The sequence below is a fragment of the Cottoperca gobio genome, chromosome 10 (assembly GCF_900634415.1).
Source record: "Cottoperca gobio chromosome 10, fCotGob3.1, whole genome shotgun sequence".
NCBI classification, from domain to species: Eukaryota; Metazoa; Chordata; class Actinopteri; order Perciformes; family Bovichtidae; genus Cottoperca; species Cottoperca gobio.
In genome coordinates, this window is record NC_041364.1 from 1,508,725 (window position 1) to 1,527,868 (window position 19,144).

General features: G+C 42.8%; 1 protein-coding gene across 1 annotated transcript; it reads right to left on the bottom strand.

Annotated features, from left to right (window-relative positions):
- Positions 1-593: 593 nt before the first annotated feature.
- On the bottom strand, positions 594-15,041 carry LOC115014551 (SPARC-like). Its single transcript, XM_029441514.1, is given in 10 exon segments — positions 594-768; positions 1,063-1,076; positions 1,078-1,212; positions 1,465-1,598; positions 3,115-3,235; positions 3,364-3,485; positions 5,028-5,124; positions 6,720-6,773; positions 7,195-7,260; positions 14,948-15,041. Coding segments are annotated over 9 exon segments (894 nt in total). The 5' UTR covers positions 7,252-7,260; positions 14,948-15,041; the 3' UTR covers positions 594-608.
- Positions 15,042-19,144: the final 4,103 nt, after the last annotated feature.

The window sequence follows — 19,144 nt, forward strand, 5'->3', positions numbered from 1 at the left end:
TGTATGATCAACTGACTACGCGTTGTACCATCGCCCACTGCACGTTCAGTAAAGGGACTATTCCCATTCATTGATCTGCCTCTGATGTCTGAGTCGTGATATGAGTTCCCACCCTCCTTATGTCTGGATCGTACCTTAAATGTGGTTAATTTTTCCTAAAATTGAAAACAAAACTACATTACAGGTCATTCAGCAGACACTCTTATCCAGACGCGACTTACCAGTGAAACTAAGGTCAGGGACCAGTCTCCCTGAGCAGCTAAGGGTTAAGTACTGCTCAGGGTACAAATGGTGGCCAGCTGGTATGACCTCCAACCTTGTAGTGTTTGTTCGGAAGGCGTACCCACTAGGCCATCACCACCCCTACCGGTTACGTTTAATGAAAAGATGATGGTTTTTTTATGTTTTTAAGTTATGGACGTTAAAATAATCTTGCGTTGCGGCTCACTTTCAGTTTCTGCAACAAAACTTAAATGAAGTTACTAGAATTATTCCAGGAAGAAGAGTAATAATGCTATAAACGTCCTTCAGGGTCAACGTTAGCAAAAAGGATTGTCATAAAAAGATCTTCATAGTCATGCGTGCACTGTTTCTGTTTCTTCACACGGTCAGTACTCACGCTCCTTGATGCCAAAGCAGTTGGCCCACTCCTCCAGGGCGATGTATTTGTCTTTGTCGGCGTCGCACTCCTCGAAGAAGCGGGGGGTGCAATGCTCCATGGGGATGAGAGGGGCGCGCAGGGGGGAGAGCTCTGTGTGGGTCAGGTACCTGGAGGATAACACACACAACAAGCACATGAGCAGAGATTCATCGTGGAAACACTTCTCGTCATCCTTTCTTTTCTTGAATAAGTAGCGCTGAAGTGAAGAGCAGCTGGCGACTGTTGGATGCGTCAGTCTGCACAAGCTCAACCACACATTTCAGTTCCCACATGACTCATCAGAAAAGACTTCTGTCCAAAGTAGATCCTCATTTTCTCCGTCTATGAGAGAAAGTTGCGGAAGCCAAATAATAAGCCCGCCTCGCTATAATAAAGTATTGTCCCCCCTCCCTGTGTCGTACCCGTCGACGGGGTTGCTGGTCGAGCTGTCCGAACTGCCAGTGGACGGGGAAGATGTACATGTTGTAGTTCTTCTCGAAGTCGTGGGCCAGCAGGTCCAGAGAGTGCTCGCCGGCCTGCAGCCTCTTCTCGTTCTCAAAGATCTTCTTCACCTGAAACACGGGACAGACAGAAGCCACGTTACCGAGACAGACGCCGCAGCTTCCAACAGTTCACCAGTTAGTCGGCTTGTTGCATAGTCGACTGTGAGTTGTTAGTGGAAATCTTTTCTTTTGCTTGTAAAAGTCGTTGTTTTATTCTTAATGCTGCACAAAAGTTCAATCTTGTCTGTGTTTCAGTCATACAAACATTTTGGATTCGACTTTGTTCTCTACGAGCCGCAGAGAAGTGAACCGTGGACTCACTCTGAGCATCTGCTTCTCGGTCAGCAGGTTGTTGTCCTCGTCGCGCTCGAACAGAGTCACCAGGACGTTCTTCAGCCAGTCCCTCATACGCAGCGGGAACTCGCTCAGCTCGGAGTCCAGGCAGGTCTCGATGTCTGCGGGGGAGACGAGCAGACGCACGGTAACTTTAATCCATGATGATAACTCACACTAAGTTCAACCTCCAGCCTTCAGGAGCTGCATTTAGATTGAGCTTTGTAAAATAAAAACAAAGGTAGTAAAACTTTAAATAAAAACCTGCTTTTTATTTACGTGGCCGTTGATCATTACTGTAGCGCGATACAATTATATTTTATTGGAATAAATAAAGTTGTATTAAAGCTGCTGATATTCTTTGCTGTTTTATGGGGAAATAAAAGATAAAGATGACTTCTTCACCACTGCTTGCTCTTAGATGTTACTGTTTTGTATATATTGTTGTTTTAATTGTCAGCACTCACATACAGACACATCCCCCCCTCAATAAAAACAGCAAAAATAATCTGCATCTTAATATTTCAAACATTTCATCCTCAAATATCCAAATGAACAAGCTGCATCCTGCTTTGTGGTTTACTGAACACCTTGATCTCCATTTGAGCCCTTCAGCCCTGACTCATCTCCTCACATTGAGTGTGTGTGTGTGTGTGTGTGGTGTGTGTGTGTGTGTGTGTGTGTGTGTGATATGTTGAGTTTGAACAGTGGAAGAAATGCAGCCTGCGTGTCTGTACAGATCCTCCCTCTGAGAGACAACATGACGGTCTGACCCGCCATCAATCACAGCAGCGCAGAGAGTGCAGACACTAACAGCACACAGAGTCTTAGCTTAGCACACACATCTTCACCCTCACTCGTGAACACGCACGTGAAACCACAATAAAACAACAACCGTCGCAGATTGTAACTAAAGATGATGAGATAAAGTTATTTGGGAACAAAGATGCAAACAAATACAGAAATGCACCGTCGGTGTGTGTGCGCTCGCTCTAAATGTGGTTATTTTTCTTCAAATGCTTTTGTTTGTCTGAAAGTTCTGAGACGGTTTTTACATTATTGATTTGAGATGTTTGACCTTTATGATGCACGACATTTGCATATCGGTGGATCAACACTTCATTTGTATTCCTAAGATTTAAACATTTACCACAAGTCACGTGTGTTTTTAATTCTGTGGTGTTTGGTGTTGATTCAAAGCCGTTACATTGATCACTTACAGACTCTCAGGCATAGAAGCAATGGCCTTTTAAATTATGAGATGCATATAACATCTGGCCACCGGGGAGTCGGGCGTGTCCAGGGTGGACGAAACAAACTCTCCAAAGAGTCGTTTGCTCAGAACAGTTGAGCCTTTATCCAGCTGTCCATTAATTCTAATCACTTATTAAAACTCACGGTTTTACTGACCTTACACTCAAACTAAAAGTGTCTCCCTGACTGTGAGGAAAACAAGATGCATCTTCTCGTAAACCACTTCCATGAGGCTCTCAGAGAGCGTTACACAACTGGATTATAAGTTTAGTACAGTTTCAGATATCATTTCAAATATTTGAGTCAGGGCCGGTGGAAACAGAGCTGGAGCTTCAGGAATCATAGCTCAACGTTAACTCTGTGGGAGTTTGGGAGGACGCTCACATTTGCAGGGTCCGATGTAGTCCAGGTGCAGCTTGTGGCCCTTCTTGGTTCCCTCCAGGGCGCACTTGGTGGCAAAGAAGTGGCAAGAGGAGTCGTAGGTCTTGTTGTCGGTGCCGCAAACCTTGAGAAGGAAAACACGGACAGATGAGTTCTCACAGCTTCTGCGTGAGGATATCTCCGAAAACATAGATGTAAATGTTTCAACCCAAGTTTTAAGACATTTTGGGGGCGATTGTTTTTCGGACTCACATGCTCAAAGTCTCCCTCGGCAGGGGCGCAGCTGGAGGGATCCTGGCACACACACATGGGGGTGTTGCTCTCATCGACCTCGCACACTTTGCCCTTCTTGCAGTGATGCTCCAGGCAGGGATCTGTGAGCAGAGCGCAGACGCAGAGTTATTTCTCAGGAAATGATTCAACACACACCATGACCCCGTCCAGACTAATACTTTCCAGTCCTCCAGTGTTTCAGCCAGAGGAAAACTCAAATGAAATCATATGTGAGAGGATTAATAAACTGACTTTAGCTTCTGTTAAAAAGGAAGTTACAGCCCTGAAGATGGAAACATGTGAGACAGGAGCAGACGTGAAGTTTAGTTAGAGAGCGTTGTGCTTTATATTGTCGGCCTAAACACCAACATCCAAACTGTTTTATTATGTTTTCATTTCATTTTAAGATATATTTCCCCTGTTGTTGGGACTATAAACCTCAAATATACATCTTCAGAAGGAGCCTTTTGGAAAATCTGGAGATTTGTGTGAATAATTATTCCCTTAGCGCTGGATGAAGCCGGTATAGAGACAGAGGTACATGCAGAGCTCTCATTTGTGAACATTTCCACCTTTTGTGATTTGTGTGAGCCGACGCTTTAATCTCAGCTGCAGGGACTTTTATTCCCCATGCTGGTATTTACTTATTTTAACAGAAGTAAAGGAGTGAATCCTTCAACACTGCAGAATTAAATATCTGTACACTTTGTACACTTTGTACACTTTGTACACTTTGTACACTTTGTACAAGTTGGACTGTTTTCGTCTGTGGCTCAGTCGCTGGGCTGGGACATGTAATTACAGAGGGAGGCACTTTGTTATTATAGATGTTTGATTCGCTGTTCTGAGGCTTCACGAAATGTTGGAACTGTAGCCGGACGACAGAGGAGAGAAACGCAGCGAAGAGCAAACAGCGTCACAAAGTGAGTCTGAGGTGGTCGATGTGTAAAGATGTGATTTATACCTGGAGTCCTGTGAGACACATTTATGGATATGTGCATGAATATGTGTGATTTCTATTTAAGAGCACTTTTGTACTAATGTTATATACATAACTTTTATTACTCGCTTAAAAACTACACAAATATCAACTTTTGCCATTTCTTTGTGATTATTTTCAAATAACTGAATTTACATTTTGATGCTTGAGACTAAACACTGGATACTTTTATACATTGTTATTATAAAAAGAACTGTTATAGCTTCTTTTTAAAACATGTTACACTTCATATGTGTGTGTTATGTTGAAGAAAAATGTATTCACTTTATTAAAATGAAAGATATTAAGGGAATAGTTGCTTTTGTGTGTTCACCAAAACATACTTGTTATATAAAGAACAAATATTATGCATAAAATGCAAATTAAATACTCAACAAACAAAGCAAACAAAGCATAATACATGTAAACTAAAAAGGTTAAATACTGTAGAAGACAGACACAATACAAATATGTTCACAAAGTTTTGTTCTGGTCTCCACAAGGGGAAACATTACAGTTTGTGGGTGAGACTCGGGTTAGGGTTAGGGTTGGGGTTGGGGTTGGGGTTGGGGTTAGGCGTGTGGCACATTCGGGTAAATCTTCTGGGAATTGATGCAGGTCAATGCAATGTTGTCGTAAGTGACCAAAACAAGTGTGAACTTACTCTCAGTGAAAACTTCTTCTTCTTCTTCAACAACCTCGATGGCCTCATCAAACTCTCCGATCTCAATCTGCACTGGGTTGGCCCCCACCTCGACCTCCTGGGGAGCAAGAGAGGTCAGAGGTCAGACTGTAAGCAGCTTAAGCTTTATGAGTCATATGCAGAGGGATTTTATGTCGTCTGGGGTACAAAGTGATCGGGGTCGGTGACTGGAAGAGAACATCTGAGCTCCTACAGTCAACCTCTCCGATCTGATAAAGTTTTCTCCAGTCTTCACGTCTATTTCTGCACAACGTCCGCTTCAAACCAAACCGCTTAAACATCCCTGGTTTTCCTCAAAACAAGTTTAAACGTCACCACTAAAGAAGGTTCCTCCCTGAAGAGTCTGGGAGCAGCCAGACCATAATATCCAAGAATAACAAGCAGCTGGGTCCACATGTGGTGAGGCCATGAAGAACGTAATGGCTTCCTGACCGGCAGGCGGGCTGAGCGACTGGCTAAAATGAACAGCTGTGGGATCTCTGGTCCCGCCGGACCTCTGGAGCAGGAAACGATAAAACGTTCACATGAAGGCTCACCAACAGTTTTATACGGGGATATTTTGGTAGTTTGGCGTTGTTTACAACAGGCTGTGAAGGGTATCGTGTGTGTAAGGGATGTTTGTCTCTCCTAATAAGGTCACGTTGTGTTTTCATCCCTCTCTGTTTGTTGGAAAGATTTGTCAAAGGCCTCAGAGAACAAATGGAGTTAGTTGGGAGTTGGTGAACAGATTTTGGTAAATATCCACATCTAGGATTTCCACCTAGTGGAGCAAACTGACATCATGGACGTCCAAGTCACGTCTTGCTATTCTTACAGTTTATGCATTTTTGCTAGATTTTTTAAAACTGTTGAAATTATTTCAATCTGGAGGTCGGGACCCAAAAAGGATTCCAAGGAAAATCTGAGGTCACCAGACTTTTATTTTGAAATACTGAAGACTTTCACATCTTCAGGCGTCTAAACATTCTTCAAATAAAAGAATCTGAGAAGAACAAAAGACTCTCACAACTCTTGTAATGAGGTTCAAAAGTAGACGTTTCTTCTTTTTAAGGATGAAAAAGTCAAAAAGGAATGTAACCCGTGAAACGTGGTGGTATTGTATCGCTTGGAATGATGCGTAACTGATCTCTAGTTTACATACATTAATGTATCAAGTGCAATTAACATACAGGATCTTTTGTTTGCACTAACTGCATTTAGTCTTCACTGATTCTGTGACGGGTCGATTGTTTTACAGGCTGAGTCAATGAGTGAGGGCGTTCTCCACACATCTCCCCCACAGATCGGATCATCGCTCTGAGCAGCTGCATGGCTCAGGAACTCACCAAGTTACCAAATCAAATTCCAATGAGAGCAAAAGTATTTGGGTCGAGTTTTAAGGATAATTCTGGTTTATTACAAGTCTATTTTGTTCTGTGTGCACACATCTAAAGTAAGCACCAAGGTAAATGTTTTGTACCAGGACACTGAAATAATTCAGACACACAATGCTGGACGAGTGAATCTGGTGAATCTCTAATTATCTCCAGTAGCTCTCTTATTCTCCACTGAGGCTGATTCAGATATTAATTATTTAACTTCTACACTTTAGTTTGCATAATTCCAGCTTTTGAGAAAACTTGAATCTTAAACAGGATGAACATCTGGACTGACCTCAGCAACTGGCTCCTCGGTTACCAGCTCTTCCATGATGGCGTCCTCCACAGCCTTGGAAACACACAAACATTATAACAACATTATAATTCGTGCACATGAACAAACGCTTGTGGCTGCTCATAGACACAACTCAGAAGCAGGCAATGATCTCATTCACACACTGGAAAAACACACGCACACACTCAGCTACAGCGTATACACAGGGGAGCAATCGCATTTAGGAAAGCAAACATTTCATCTTCACAGACTACAATGAGAACACACCCTCAAGTAGATATACACAGGAACTGAAGCTGGATAGGAAAACACACGTTGGGAAACTCACAGTCTCTCACACGTGAACTGATAATCACACAGGAAAGGAGAAAAGTGGAGACACACACACTCAGGAAAACACACAAAGAGAGGAACATGCTCATATAGTCAAAAGCAGACCACACACACACACACACACACACACAGTATAACTTACAGGAGCAGCCATGGCATGTCCAGCCAGGCACAGGAGGAAGATGATCCACACCCTCATCTTCAAAGTCTGTGGAGACAAACAGACGGACAGGTGAACACCGTTTTCTTTTTTAAATGTTAAAGTCACGTTCACACAAACAAAAACTATTATTAGCAAAGTTACACAAACTTAGATCTAGTTTTATGATTGTTTTGTTACCCCAGAATATTCCTGATTGAGTGACATCCAGCACTGAGCAGTGTTTTACTAATAGGCATTCATCGTCTGCATATTGAAGTTGCTTAACTCCCAAATAATTCAATATCCTTTAGGTGTACCTTTAACCCAATCTGAACCAAGAAACATTGTCCCTAAATGACACAGATCTTGAATGTATTTAGTTTTAAATGGACAACAAATAAAGATTATTGCAAATTTGCATCCACAGGGGACTCCAGAGGGTTCCCTGAGGAACACCTAGATGCTAAATGAGTGTAGAAGTGGATTTCAGTATCAAAACTGATGTGACTTTGTGATGCACTTTACAACTTGCCCTCTTCTTAGTAGTTGTATAATTGCACAGTATAAGAATATAGTAGTTTTGAAGTCACTCCTTCTAGTCACAAGGCTAAAAAATCAGCAAATGTTAAAAAATCCGGTAAAAGCAACTAAAAACATACAAAATTCAACTTGTTCGTGAGCACAATGTAAATGTTTTGACTTTAGATCTTTTAAGACTAATGTCAGGATGAGAATACAGTAGTTAAGTTTCTTTATTTACTCTAATAAGAAGAAGAATCAGTATCAGGATTTGATAAGAACCAGAATGAATAGAAATAATAAATAAAGTCTTAACACTAAACAACGCTACGCTCATGAATCTCTGCTTCTTTCCAAGGAAAACAAAAACATCTGGACACAACATGTAACACGACTCTCTCTCACAGACTAATGGAAGCTCTCCAGTTTCCCAAACAAAACCCTCAGTGTCCGCTTTGTTTACTGGCAGGTCCTGGGGAAATTGCGTTTGTGGGTTTGTTGAAAAGTCTGACACGGACACAGACAGGGATCTTCTCTTATTATAGACGATGAATTTAGAGCGAATACAGAAGCTGATTGCTTTAAATTGGACTTCGTAAAACACGATTTTTCTGCCATTTGGATGGAAACAGGCTTCTGTATTTTTCCATATCCTGAGGCAGCAGACTTTAACTCCTCACATCTCCACCAGGCTTCTGTTTGGAAGAATCACTTTCCATACAGCTTAGCTAAACACATATTTACACTTCGCCACAGATTTCTAAGAATCTAAACCTGATGTGTGAGTTCGGGTCGCTGAATGGGTGGAGCACGGTTCAATTCCCTCCGGGGCCATCTGTGTAATACGTCTAAGAGAGGTGGTTTAGATGAAAGCCTCCACTTAGCTTGTGGTATTAGTGTTTCCTATTCTTGTGCTTTTTCAAGCACAAATCCTAATTCTTTAGACAAAGATATAATATTATTTATGTTCCAGAAACAACTTACTTCCTAATCTATTTCTTTATGATTTAGCACCGTTTTGAAGGTTTTATGTAAGAACTACTGTATAAAGGGTCTTGAATGGTCTCGCAGTGAATAATAATGCACGTATCTGTGATTTGAATTGAAGTTGTTCGTTGGCCCATGCTACACCCTTCCACCAAGTTTCATGAACATTTGGCGAATAGATTTTCCCTAATCCTGTTGAAGAGTGAGATTTTACATTCTGTTACGCAAAAACTCATCCTTGTGAAGTTCTCACGCTTTTAAATCATCAAATGACCAGGAACACATGACTTTTTAATTAAAGAATCGTACACATTTCCTGTGAGTCTCTATCATTCTTCCTCTCCATCTGATTGTCTGAGTATTCATCGTCGGAGACTCCATCCCTGCTTCTCTTCTTTCATCATGTCTCATCTGAAGGACTATATAAGGGCTTCTTTGTTCGGTAATGGAGCATGACATTGCTTGGTCTTCCTCTCCCTCTTTCTCTATTTAGTTATCTCCCTCTGCACCTCCATTAAATCAGCTGTTTCACCCAGACATCCAGAAATGATCTCTGACATCAAACGCTGTACGGTATGTAAGGGCACGTTAAAGAGTCTGGGGAGGCCGACTGTAAAGATCAAAGTCCTGACTGTCATTCACATCTTTCCTTTATGTTCTTTGCATTTCTTTGGCTCCATATCAAAAAGACCTGGCTCACAGCAGCAGACTGCAGCTCTTGTTTTCTTCTGTTGGGTTTTTACTCTCATGCAACACAATAACTCTGAAGTGAGCCGACACAGTTTGTACAATACACTGAGCGCTGCAGGAGATCAGCGGCGATAAGAAGATTTACAAAACAAGGCTGAGAATAGTTGGAATTCTTGCACTGGGAATAAAAGGGCAGCAGGTTTAAACCAACAACGAATCGATAAAACGACAACTCTCCAATCTCCTCTTCGAATATTAAACTTTGGAAAGATTTCTCCTTTTTACTTCAACCAGAGCAGCAATTATCAACTCAGACTCTAAAGGAAGTGGAGATGAATGCCAGGGCTTTAAAAACATCGCCTTGAGGGAAACTGAACGTGACATTTAGGGGGTGGAAGAACACTTCGCTTGGCTGGCTGCCGGCCTTCGTACAAAACGAAGGAGGGCCTCAAGACACGGAGCGTCTGAATAGGGCAACATGTTTGGACAGATGCAGTGAAAAGGGTAAAGTTTGCATCCAGTCGACTCGAGGTGAAGGGTGTTGACATGTTTGACAAATCCTGAAGCGACAAAAGAACTTTCTGTTATTTGGACGACAAAGAGTTATTAAACGTTCTCCTCGAGGCGCATTGTTCTTCAGTTGTAAAAGAAATAGTGGATGTGCATGTTGAGAAGTGACTGATGTGTAAATGAGTTGTATAAGATGCAGCATTCTTTCCTGAGAGCAAGTTTGTACATGTTTTATCATCAGGTTGTGACTGTAGCGCTGAATTACATGGTAGCATCTGATGAACGCTCACGTCTCACGTAACGTACGAGTCTGACGTTAGTACCACAAATCTACACTTCAGTCTTGTTGCTGTTTTAAACTCCTCAAGGCTGAAACAAGGTTTTATATTTGTTTGGTGGCAGAAATAAAAAGATAATATGGATTATTTTTGTTTTAATATTCTGATTACAAATCAATTATAATGTCATCTTTGATAAACTATATTCAATGCGGTTTAAGCCTTTTATTTTGAAGGGTTAGGGTTCCGTATGTCCTGCTTTCTCTTTAAGTTTTGGGATTTTCTTGCATTTGTAGAAGAAAACAAGACAGGCGGGCGGAGAACAAGAGATGCTCTTTAACTGCTCCTTCATTTCAGAAAATACTTCTGGAGAATAAAACTGAAGAAGCAACACGATTAGTGACGCATTATTTTGTTCCTTTTGTCAAATCCTTCCGTGCTTAATGCAGAGTCAAGGTAAGACAAGTCCACTGTTGGTGAAGGTGCAGAGATGAGAAGCAATGAGCCTTCGATGTGGAAAAATACAGAACCTCTGGCAGAGGATGCAGACGGTGACGTCTCCAAATAACCTGCACACAAGGAAGCGTCTCTGTACTAAAACAACAAGGTTCTGCTGACGGGAAGGTTCAGAAACGCAACATCTGAAACATATAAGTAGCAAGAGTTTAATTAGATCGCAGAGACATTTAAAAAACAGACGGTGTCATCTCCAGAAAAGTGCGGCGTAGGTATTTGATTTGGAGGAACACGATGTTCCTGTCGCATGTCGGCTTTAACGTATTCCTGTCACGAGGCTCCGCAGGGAAGAAGAGGAGACGGACTGACGTAACAGCAAAACAAATTATTTTATTTGGAAAGCTGCTCTCATAAACAGGGTCGAGGCTAAAAGGGAAGCTTCAGGCTCATGAAGGGGCCCCCTTTTCCCCTTAAATGTATTTAATTTGGGAGGTGATTTAGGTAAACTGGAGGAAAACAACCTGCAGTGCTGCTAATACAGATACCTCCCTCTCTTTCTCTCTGGTGTCTCTCTGCTTCACATGCTCTTTAAAGGCAGCAGATTTAGAGGAATTCTTTCTTCTTTGCCCGGGTGACATAACAGGCGGGTTTGGAGGGCTGGAAAAACAACCTGTAGCCGTCTGTCTGCCAGCAAACAGTGCAGACAAACAACGCTGGCATGCAAAGGGCTGTGCACAGGCTCTGAGGAGAAACAGTGATTTCCTCTGTACTGAGCTCTTCATTGAATCTTGTAGTTAATGAAATACGTATAGTATGTAAGCTGTAGATGTTTAAGATTGTGTAACACTTGTAAAAGGATTTTTGTTTGTAGCGACACAAAACCTTCAATTTACATCCAAAATCCCATGAAAAACGTCCTCCACAGCCTCCTCTGCTGCGTCTCAAGTAAGCGGCTGTGATGGAGTTGATCTCCAAACGCCGTCATCGTCCAAACTAAACTACATTTTGTCTTGACGATGGAGGGATTTCTTTGGGCACCAAACAGGAATGTAAAAGGTCAAACAGGTGGTGGAAACAATGTCAAGAGATCGTAGTGTTAGCACTAAATACTTTCTTAGCTCTGCTAATGTAAACTGTTTAGTTATAGCTCCAGTGACACATTACATTTCTTTCTGTAAGTATTTTTAAGAGATGAATTTCTACGAGCTTGGTCAATTAAATGGTTGATCTTAACGTCCAGAAGCTCGAATATCAAGCCCCTTTTCTCAAAGCTACATCCTCCACCATGGTGCCTTCTCTTATGAATGTTTAGCAACACAAGCGATCAGTGCGCCTGCTCAGTGCAGAACCTGTTCAGGCAACAAAACTACACGTTAAGTTTAGAAAAAGATCGTAGTTTGGATTCAAATAAGTACGTCTGTTACAAAACTTACGTACGCGGCGTTAAGTACGTCAATTAAGTAACAAAAGTAAGTTTGTGGCTCTTTATCCCACGTCACGATTACCTGGGTTATATACAACCTATAGTGTAGTTACCTTTCGTAGGTATAAGACCTATAAATGAGATTTGACCGCCTCAACTGGCAAATCCAGTTTGTCCCTGGAGAGTTCAGGGGGAAACCCCTTTACGTTCCTGCACAAAGAGCAGCTTGAGAGAGACCAGCAGTCATCCCTATCACTCAGGAAGCTCTGAGCACAAAGAGCACAAACAAGGAGCGGAGAGTGGAGCAGCGTTCCTGGGAAAAGGAGAACAAAAGTCAGGATCTATGTAACCTGAGTTTCTTGTCACCTGACCTCTTTGACTCCCTTCCCTCCCCCCCCCTCCTTCATCAGGACCAATCCACCTTTTCTAGCAGTTTGCTCTGAGCCAGTTTCCCGCAGCATTTTGATAATATGCACGTCTGAGGTCGTCTCCAGCGACCTGTCTCAGTCTTTTTGTTGTACGTACACTGTGAGAGACGTCATCAACTTTATAATGTCAGTATGTTTAATAAACCTCAGAACAGTTTCTACAGAACTGAGTCACCTTCAGTTCTTCTCTCATTTTTACTTTCCTTCACTCTCTTTAAAATATGTCGGTCAGTCTTTCCAACCTCTGTCTGCTCACAACTCTTTTATTTATTTGCGTATGTCCTCTCTCTGTCTTTTCTTCCTGTCCTGCGAGCTTAAACTCCAGATTCTCCTTCTGCATATCAAGTTCAGACAGCAGCACAATCCTAACTTCCTGTCGGGGGATTAGAGCTTTTCTGCAGACTGCCAAGCTGGCTCAGTATTTCCCAGCATCCTCAGCTCCCCCTCCTCTCCCCTTCCTCCTCCTCCTCCTCCCACTTTGGTCCAGACCTGCCACCTCAACAATTAAGCAGCCATGAGACGCTCTGTCTCTCCCTCCCTCATACTAATGCAGACACTTTGTCCGTCAGTCCTCCTCCACTTCATTTAGAATAAAAAGACGGCGATAGCGCTCGTCTTTCTTAATGAGTTTTCAGAGCAGCAGGAAGAACTGAACTCAAACAACTTGCAAGAAAAAAGTCGGAGGAATCACAACTACTAGTTTTCAAAGATGCTGAAACATCTAGAATATTTCCAAAGTAAACACGGTGTCTCGGATTTACATATAACATCTTGGGAAAAAAATGCCAATGCAGCTAAACTGACACTTCACTGTAAAGTCCTCAGGAAGCTTCACCACACGTGTGTCAGCTGTATATTACACCCAAGTGAATGTTCACACGATCTTCTGGTACGTCCATGTGTTGAAGCTCATGAGGTGCAGAGAAGCTTTCCTACTTCAACAGACTTCTTGTAACGGACGACATGATTCTGCTCAGTGGAGCTTAAACATCCAAGAGAAGGTACAATATGCATGACTTTAAATGTATCTCTATGGCTTTTAATCTGTCTGTGATTGCACCACACCCAACCCCGGCTGCTCTTCTGAATCCAGACTTTCCAACACAAGTTGGAACCTGGCTGCAGATATTTGCTCACATTCAGCCACACGAGTATTATTGAGCTGCAATAGTCGGGTGATACATTCTGGCTCGTTCCAGCTTGTGTAAAGTGTCGGATGGGGTTGAGGTCTGGACACACCAAACTGTAGAAAAGCATTTCTTCATGGAGCTGGCGTTGTACGACGGGGTGTTGTCATGTTGAGGTAGGAAAGGACACATCATATGTGCGCTGTAGGATTACACTAACAAACGTTCACCCCAAGTGTGAAAGAATGTTTATCCTCTTTCTGCAAATCCCTCTCCCTGTGGGTGAGCTTTGAGTGACGTCCCGACACCGCAAGGCTTCTGAATTAACTAACGGAGCGTTTTAAAACAGCTGGTAACCGATTGCCATGGTAACGCGCATTCCTTTACATGGGAGTAATCAGAGACGGGGAGTCACAGAGGGAGGGAGGGAGTCACAGAGGGATGAAGGGAGGGAGAGAGGGAGAGATGTTTGTCAGAGAAATCAGTCTTTGTTGGAATCCCATCCACCCCCACTCCACCTCCTCTTCGCTCTCGTCTTTCTTTCTTGATTCGTTTCTTTCAGCGTCTTCACTTTTACAACTCTCTCCCAGACGTAAACCTTCATCAGAGACAGCAGCAGCATCTAAACTAAACTCTGACAGTAAGTTCACAGTTATTCGACAGCAGATAATCCACCCAAAACAAAAAGCTTAAAACAATGAAGCAGCACATGATCCTGTGTCTCCTCCTCCCCCAAGCTTTAACCCACAACCCCCCCCCCCCCTCCTCCCGCACCTCCTATTGCCGATGTGGCGCACGATACCTCCACGGAGAACGAATCCTCATAATCACAGCTTGTTTATCTGCAGGGAGCGATTTCCCTCGCAGCTGATTGGGCAGTAATGACAGAGGAGATTGTTCACAGTAGCTGCTTGTTAAACCAGACGTCAGTCATCTCGAAGTAACTTTGGGAAAATTGGGGAATTACCACCAACAGCAATGTAGGCAGTTGCTGGAGAATCTGTTGCACGTAGTCAAGTGTGAGTTTGCAGCAGGTCAGCTGTGCGTGCTCACTGTGTCTGACTTTCAGAAGAGGAACCTGCACAGTTTACTCCATTTATTGCAGCTGACAAAGACATGTGACTTAATTTTAGCGCAAAAAAAGCAAACTTCTCGCTCAATGTAAAAGTGTAGTTGTATAAGGATTATCATAAATAACTCAAACCTCAATCTTTACGGTAAGTCTTCACTTTGATTGTTGTCTCCCCCCAAAGTGAAACAAGTCTTCTAAACACGGTGTCACATGATAAAGGATAAACGGAGGGAAGGGATGGCGTGCAGAGGGAGCGCTCTTACCTTTAGCTTTGCAGAGCAGGGTCAACAGAAGAGAAGTCAGCAGTGTGCAGAGTACAGGACGATCTAACAGCCAACACAGTTCACACAGAAGACATTTGCAGTGGGACGTCCCAGTTCTGACACAGACCCCCCCCCCCCCCTCCCTCCCCTCACTCAAACCTCCCATTACACCCTCCCTCTCTCTCCCTGCCCTGGTAGGTGGGGCTTTAATGTTGAGTCTGGACTGGACGCTACAGCTAGATAAAATAAAGTTTCTTCCCTGGCTGTGTGATGAGTAGAGCTGAAGATAAGCTACAGCATCAAAGTAAAACTACAAAGTGAAGAAGAGTGGTGCGCTGGCATTGTTGTGCATAGTGTTGGGTGTAATGATTGAATGCATTATTTATTGCATTCTGAACTTGTATTTGTTCCATCAGTGTTTGTGTCTATCTGCCAGCGGACTGCAGAGAAAAATGATGTAGTAGCTAAATGTGGAACAATAGATCTCTATTATTATCAGACAATGGGCCTCTGGGCACAGACGTGCAAAAGGCTTTGCCTTTTGTTTTAGTGCTTTTGCATCTTTTCCTGGTTTTGTGTGTCTTTGTGGTCACATTGTGTGTCTTTGTGGTCACATTGTGTGTCTTTGTCGTGGCTTTGTGTCTATTTGAGATCATTTTGTTCTTTTTTGGTTGTTTTGCGTCTCTTCATGGTCACGTGTCTCGAGTGACATTTTCAGTACAGTATCCATCCACGCCCCTGGTCCCATGGCCCCTGACAAACACATGTATTAAACTAACTATGCAGACACAGTGAAGGTGCACAGTTACACAGTCGTTAGCTTTGGGCTGCACACGGAGGATACGGGCCGGAGCGAGCAGTGCACGGGTCTGATTTAAGGAGGCTTGAATTGTCTCTGATGTTCACCTTCTTGACCTGACGACACACCCTCTGATACACTTCTATATTTTCACTTTGAGGTCAGAGGTCAAAGGTCAAGCGGAGACCGGACAGCAGGCATGGAGCTGGTGGGGATTCAGTGTCGGGGTTAAAGAGAACACATGTTCACTAACAATACTGATTATGATATGTATGCAATTTATGCTTTTGTTGAAAAGTTAAAAGTATTTTTTTGTGCAAAAACAGACATTTAAAGACGTCACCTTGGACTTTGAGAAACTGGGATTGTTTTACTTTTTCAGACATTTCACAGAACAAACGCTTCATTAATGAATCAAGAAGATAATGACCTGTGATGGAGTACAAAGAGCCACTTCCGTACTTATTTTAACACAAACCACAATCTTTTCTTGAACTTCACCAACTACTGCCTGATCGGGTTCTGCACTGCAGCGGGTTGAGCAGGCGCACTGAGCGCTGGTGCTGCTGGATATTCGTAGGAGAACTCAGAAATAAAAACTAATTCGTAAGATGTTGTACGAGGATAAATTGACGTAAGATATGCAAGAAGGTCTCTTTCAAGGCTTGCAGGTGCTCAGTACCTTAGGATGACTAAAGCGTTTTGTATATTTCCTGGCCTGATGAATGAAGTCTTGTTTTTTCATTATATAACTCAGTAACATTTTGAGTTCCTGTAAGAAAACATTGAGTCCTCTGGAGAATCCACAGCACACTTTGAGCCTGTGGAACATTTAGCTCATCACAGCCCAGATTCATGATTCAACACCTGCCTCTGACAGACAGAAGCAATCGAGCTCCAAATCCATTCCTCATGCTCCTCTTCTCCTGCAGACGCTGTTCTTTTGCTGCTTGCTGGATTGCTCCTGTCTGTTCCCACAGGGCCAGCAGAGCTGATGTGAAGAACAGCTGGATGGGAGGGAGGGAGGAGAGAGGGAGGGAGGAGAAAAGCTGCGATGCAACGTGGCGTTTTCCATTCTGTCTGGAAGCCACAGACCAGCCGATGATGGAGAGAAAAGGAGGAGGAGAGGAGGGAGGCGAGGGGGGAGAGGTGTCGTTATACCGTGAGACTCTCTTTCCTCCTCCCACATCACTTATCCTCTCTTTCACTCTTCCTCCCTCTTTCCTAAGTTCCTCTACTTTTTCTGTCTCCCTTCTTTTATTCCCCCCCCCCCTCTCTCTCTCTCTCTCTGAGTATACGTGGCAGTTGACTCTCTTTATTTGACTTAACATGTCTCACAGAGATGATGAAGTGAAGATCTGCACTTATGTTTCCTCAATTGCTGTTCAATTATCTGCAGCTCTGCAGGTTGAGATCTGAAAGACCATAATATCATAATGTAAAATCACTTAAATGCTTACAGTCACTTCAAGCCTAACGAGCAACATCGTTATATTCTATGCTCCTGTGTGCCACATCATACTGTTGGTATCAGAAGTGTCCCGGCTCCTCCTCACTCACCTGATCTGTCTGTACACCTTGTTCCCCTGATCAGCCACATGACTTCTGCTTCCCTGCCTGCAACCTTCTGGGGTTTATAAACCAGGTAAGCTGCTTTTCTCCCTCCCGTGCTCTGCTCTGTGTCCTTCTCTGTGTCCTTCTCTGTGTCCTTCTCTGTGTCCTTCTCTGTGTCCTTCTCAACATCTACCAGAAATATCACAGGTTTTTGTCTCTTATGTTCAAGTCTGCACGTGCTCTTTGTTTCTGCTGCTTCGAGGACACAATGTTCCTTTGTGGACAGAAACTTCAACGTTTAAGTTTAAGGAAATTTAACGTATGAGCACTTTTTCAGATTTCATGCTTCTGAAGTACTTTAGCTGGACATCTGTAATTTGTTATCAATTGGTCAAAGCTGCACGGTCTTTAATGCCCAATATCAAGTTAAATGTGTTTCTTATGTCGTTCAGTGCAACAACCAGACTGATAGTTGGAAGCATAATTTAAAAAGAGTATTTTCCCCTAAAGTTTCCTTAATTTAACTTAAGAGTTTAATTTCTTTGCTCTGCAGGCTCACCTGTGTGTGTGCAAAGTGCAGTAAAGTTCAGCCCTCACAGTCTAAATGAGAGACACAGTGTCCTACTAAATGAGTAGGGGTGTGTGTGTGTGTGTGTGTGTGTGTGTGTGTGTGTGTGTGTTTGTTTGTTTGTGGGGATTATTTAAACCCATAACAAACATCAAAGCTACTTTTTTTAACCACCATTTCCTCTATAAAGCCACACTGGCTCTTAAAATGATTACTACTGTACGCAGAGGGACTGATAGATGTTTTGCCTTCAGTTAAACTGGGCTTCCTCCTCCTCCTCCTCCTCCTCTTCCTTCTCCTCGTCCTCCTCCTCCTCCTCCTCTTCCTTCTCCTCGTCCTCCTCCTCCTCCTCCTCCTCCTCCTTCTCCTCGTCCTCCTCCTCCTCCTCCATGTTAGGATCCAAATAAAAGTTATTACTGGTTGCACGATTCAGTTTATTTGAAAGTGAATTGCTGTAACTTTATTTTAAGGACTGCTGTGACCTACAAGTCAAACGTCACCTCAACAACACGGGGAGCTGAACTCACCCTGTCACTAGAGAGCTAACATGCTAACATGCTAACATGTTTACAGGCTGTCCACTACTCTACACACAGCTGCTGACACACTATGTGATAATACAACTGTTATATAGACATTAGAAATCAACTTATACTGAAAGGATTCTTAAATATGTATTTTCATCTGATTAACTACATGTTATGTTTGCATGAGTATTGACAGAATATGTCAGATCGCTTTGTCAAAACTAAATTCAGGTAAAAGAACTGGTAGGCTTTCGCGATTGAGCACGCAAAATTCCGATCAAGTTTAAACATTTATAGTCTTGGATCTGTGTCTATTCATGTCAACCCGTGCAAATGGATGTCTTTGTTTTGACTTTGTATACTCACAGCCTGCGTGGACTCGAACTTTAACCCTTTGCTTGAAAAGAAAATCTTTTCTTCATCCATTTTCCACAGTTTTCCCACATTGGGAGCAGCAGTTTCAGATAAGTTTCTGTGTCTGATCAAGGTCTCCTCCCAGTTAAACATAATGCTTCTAGAAAGATAAAACAGCCTGGAGCTAATGTGTCACGATCCATCTCATTCCGTAATATCAAGACTATCGATACATCAGCACTTTCAAATGGAATGAATAACCTACCTAGCAAAGACTGCCTATTCACCACCGATGAGCTAGTCTCCCATTACAACGATGGACTCCATAACCTTTTAAACATGCACCTCTGAAAACCCGGTCTGTCTCTTTCACCCGCTCTGCCCCCTGGTTTACA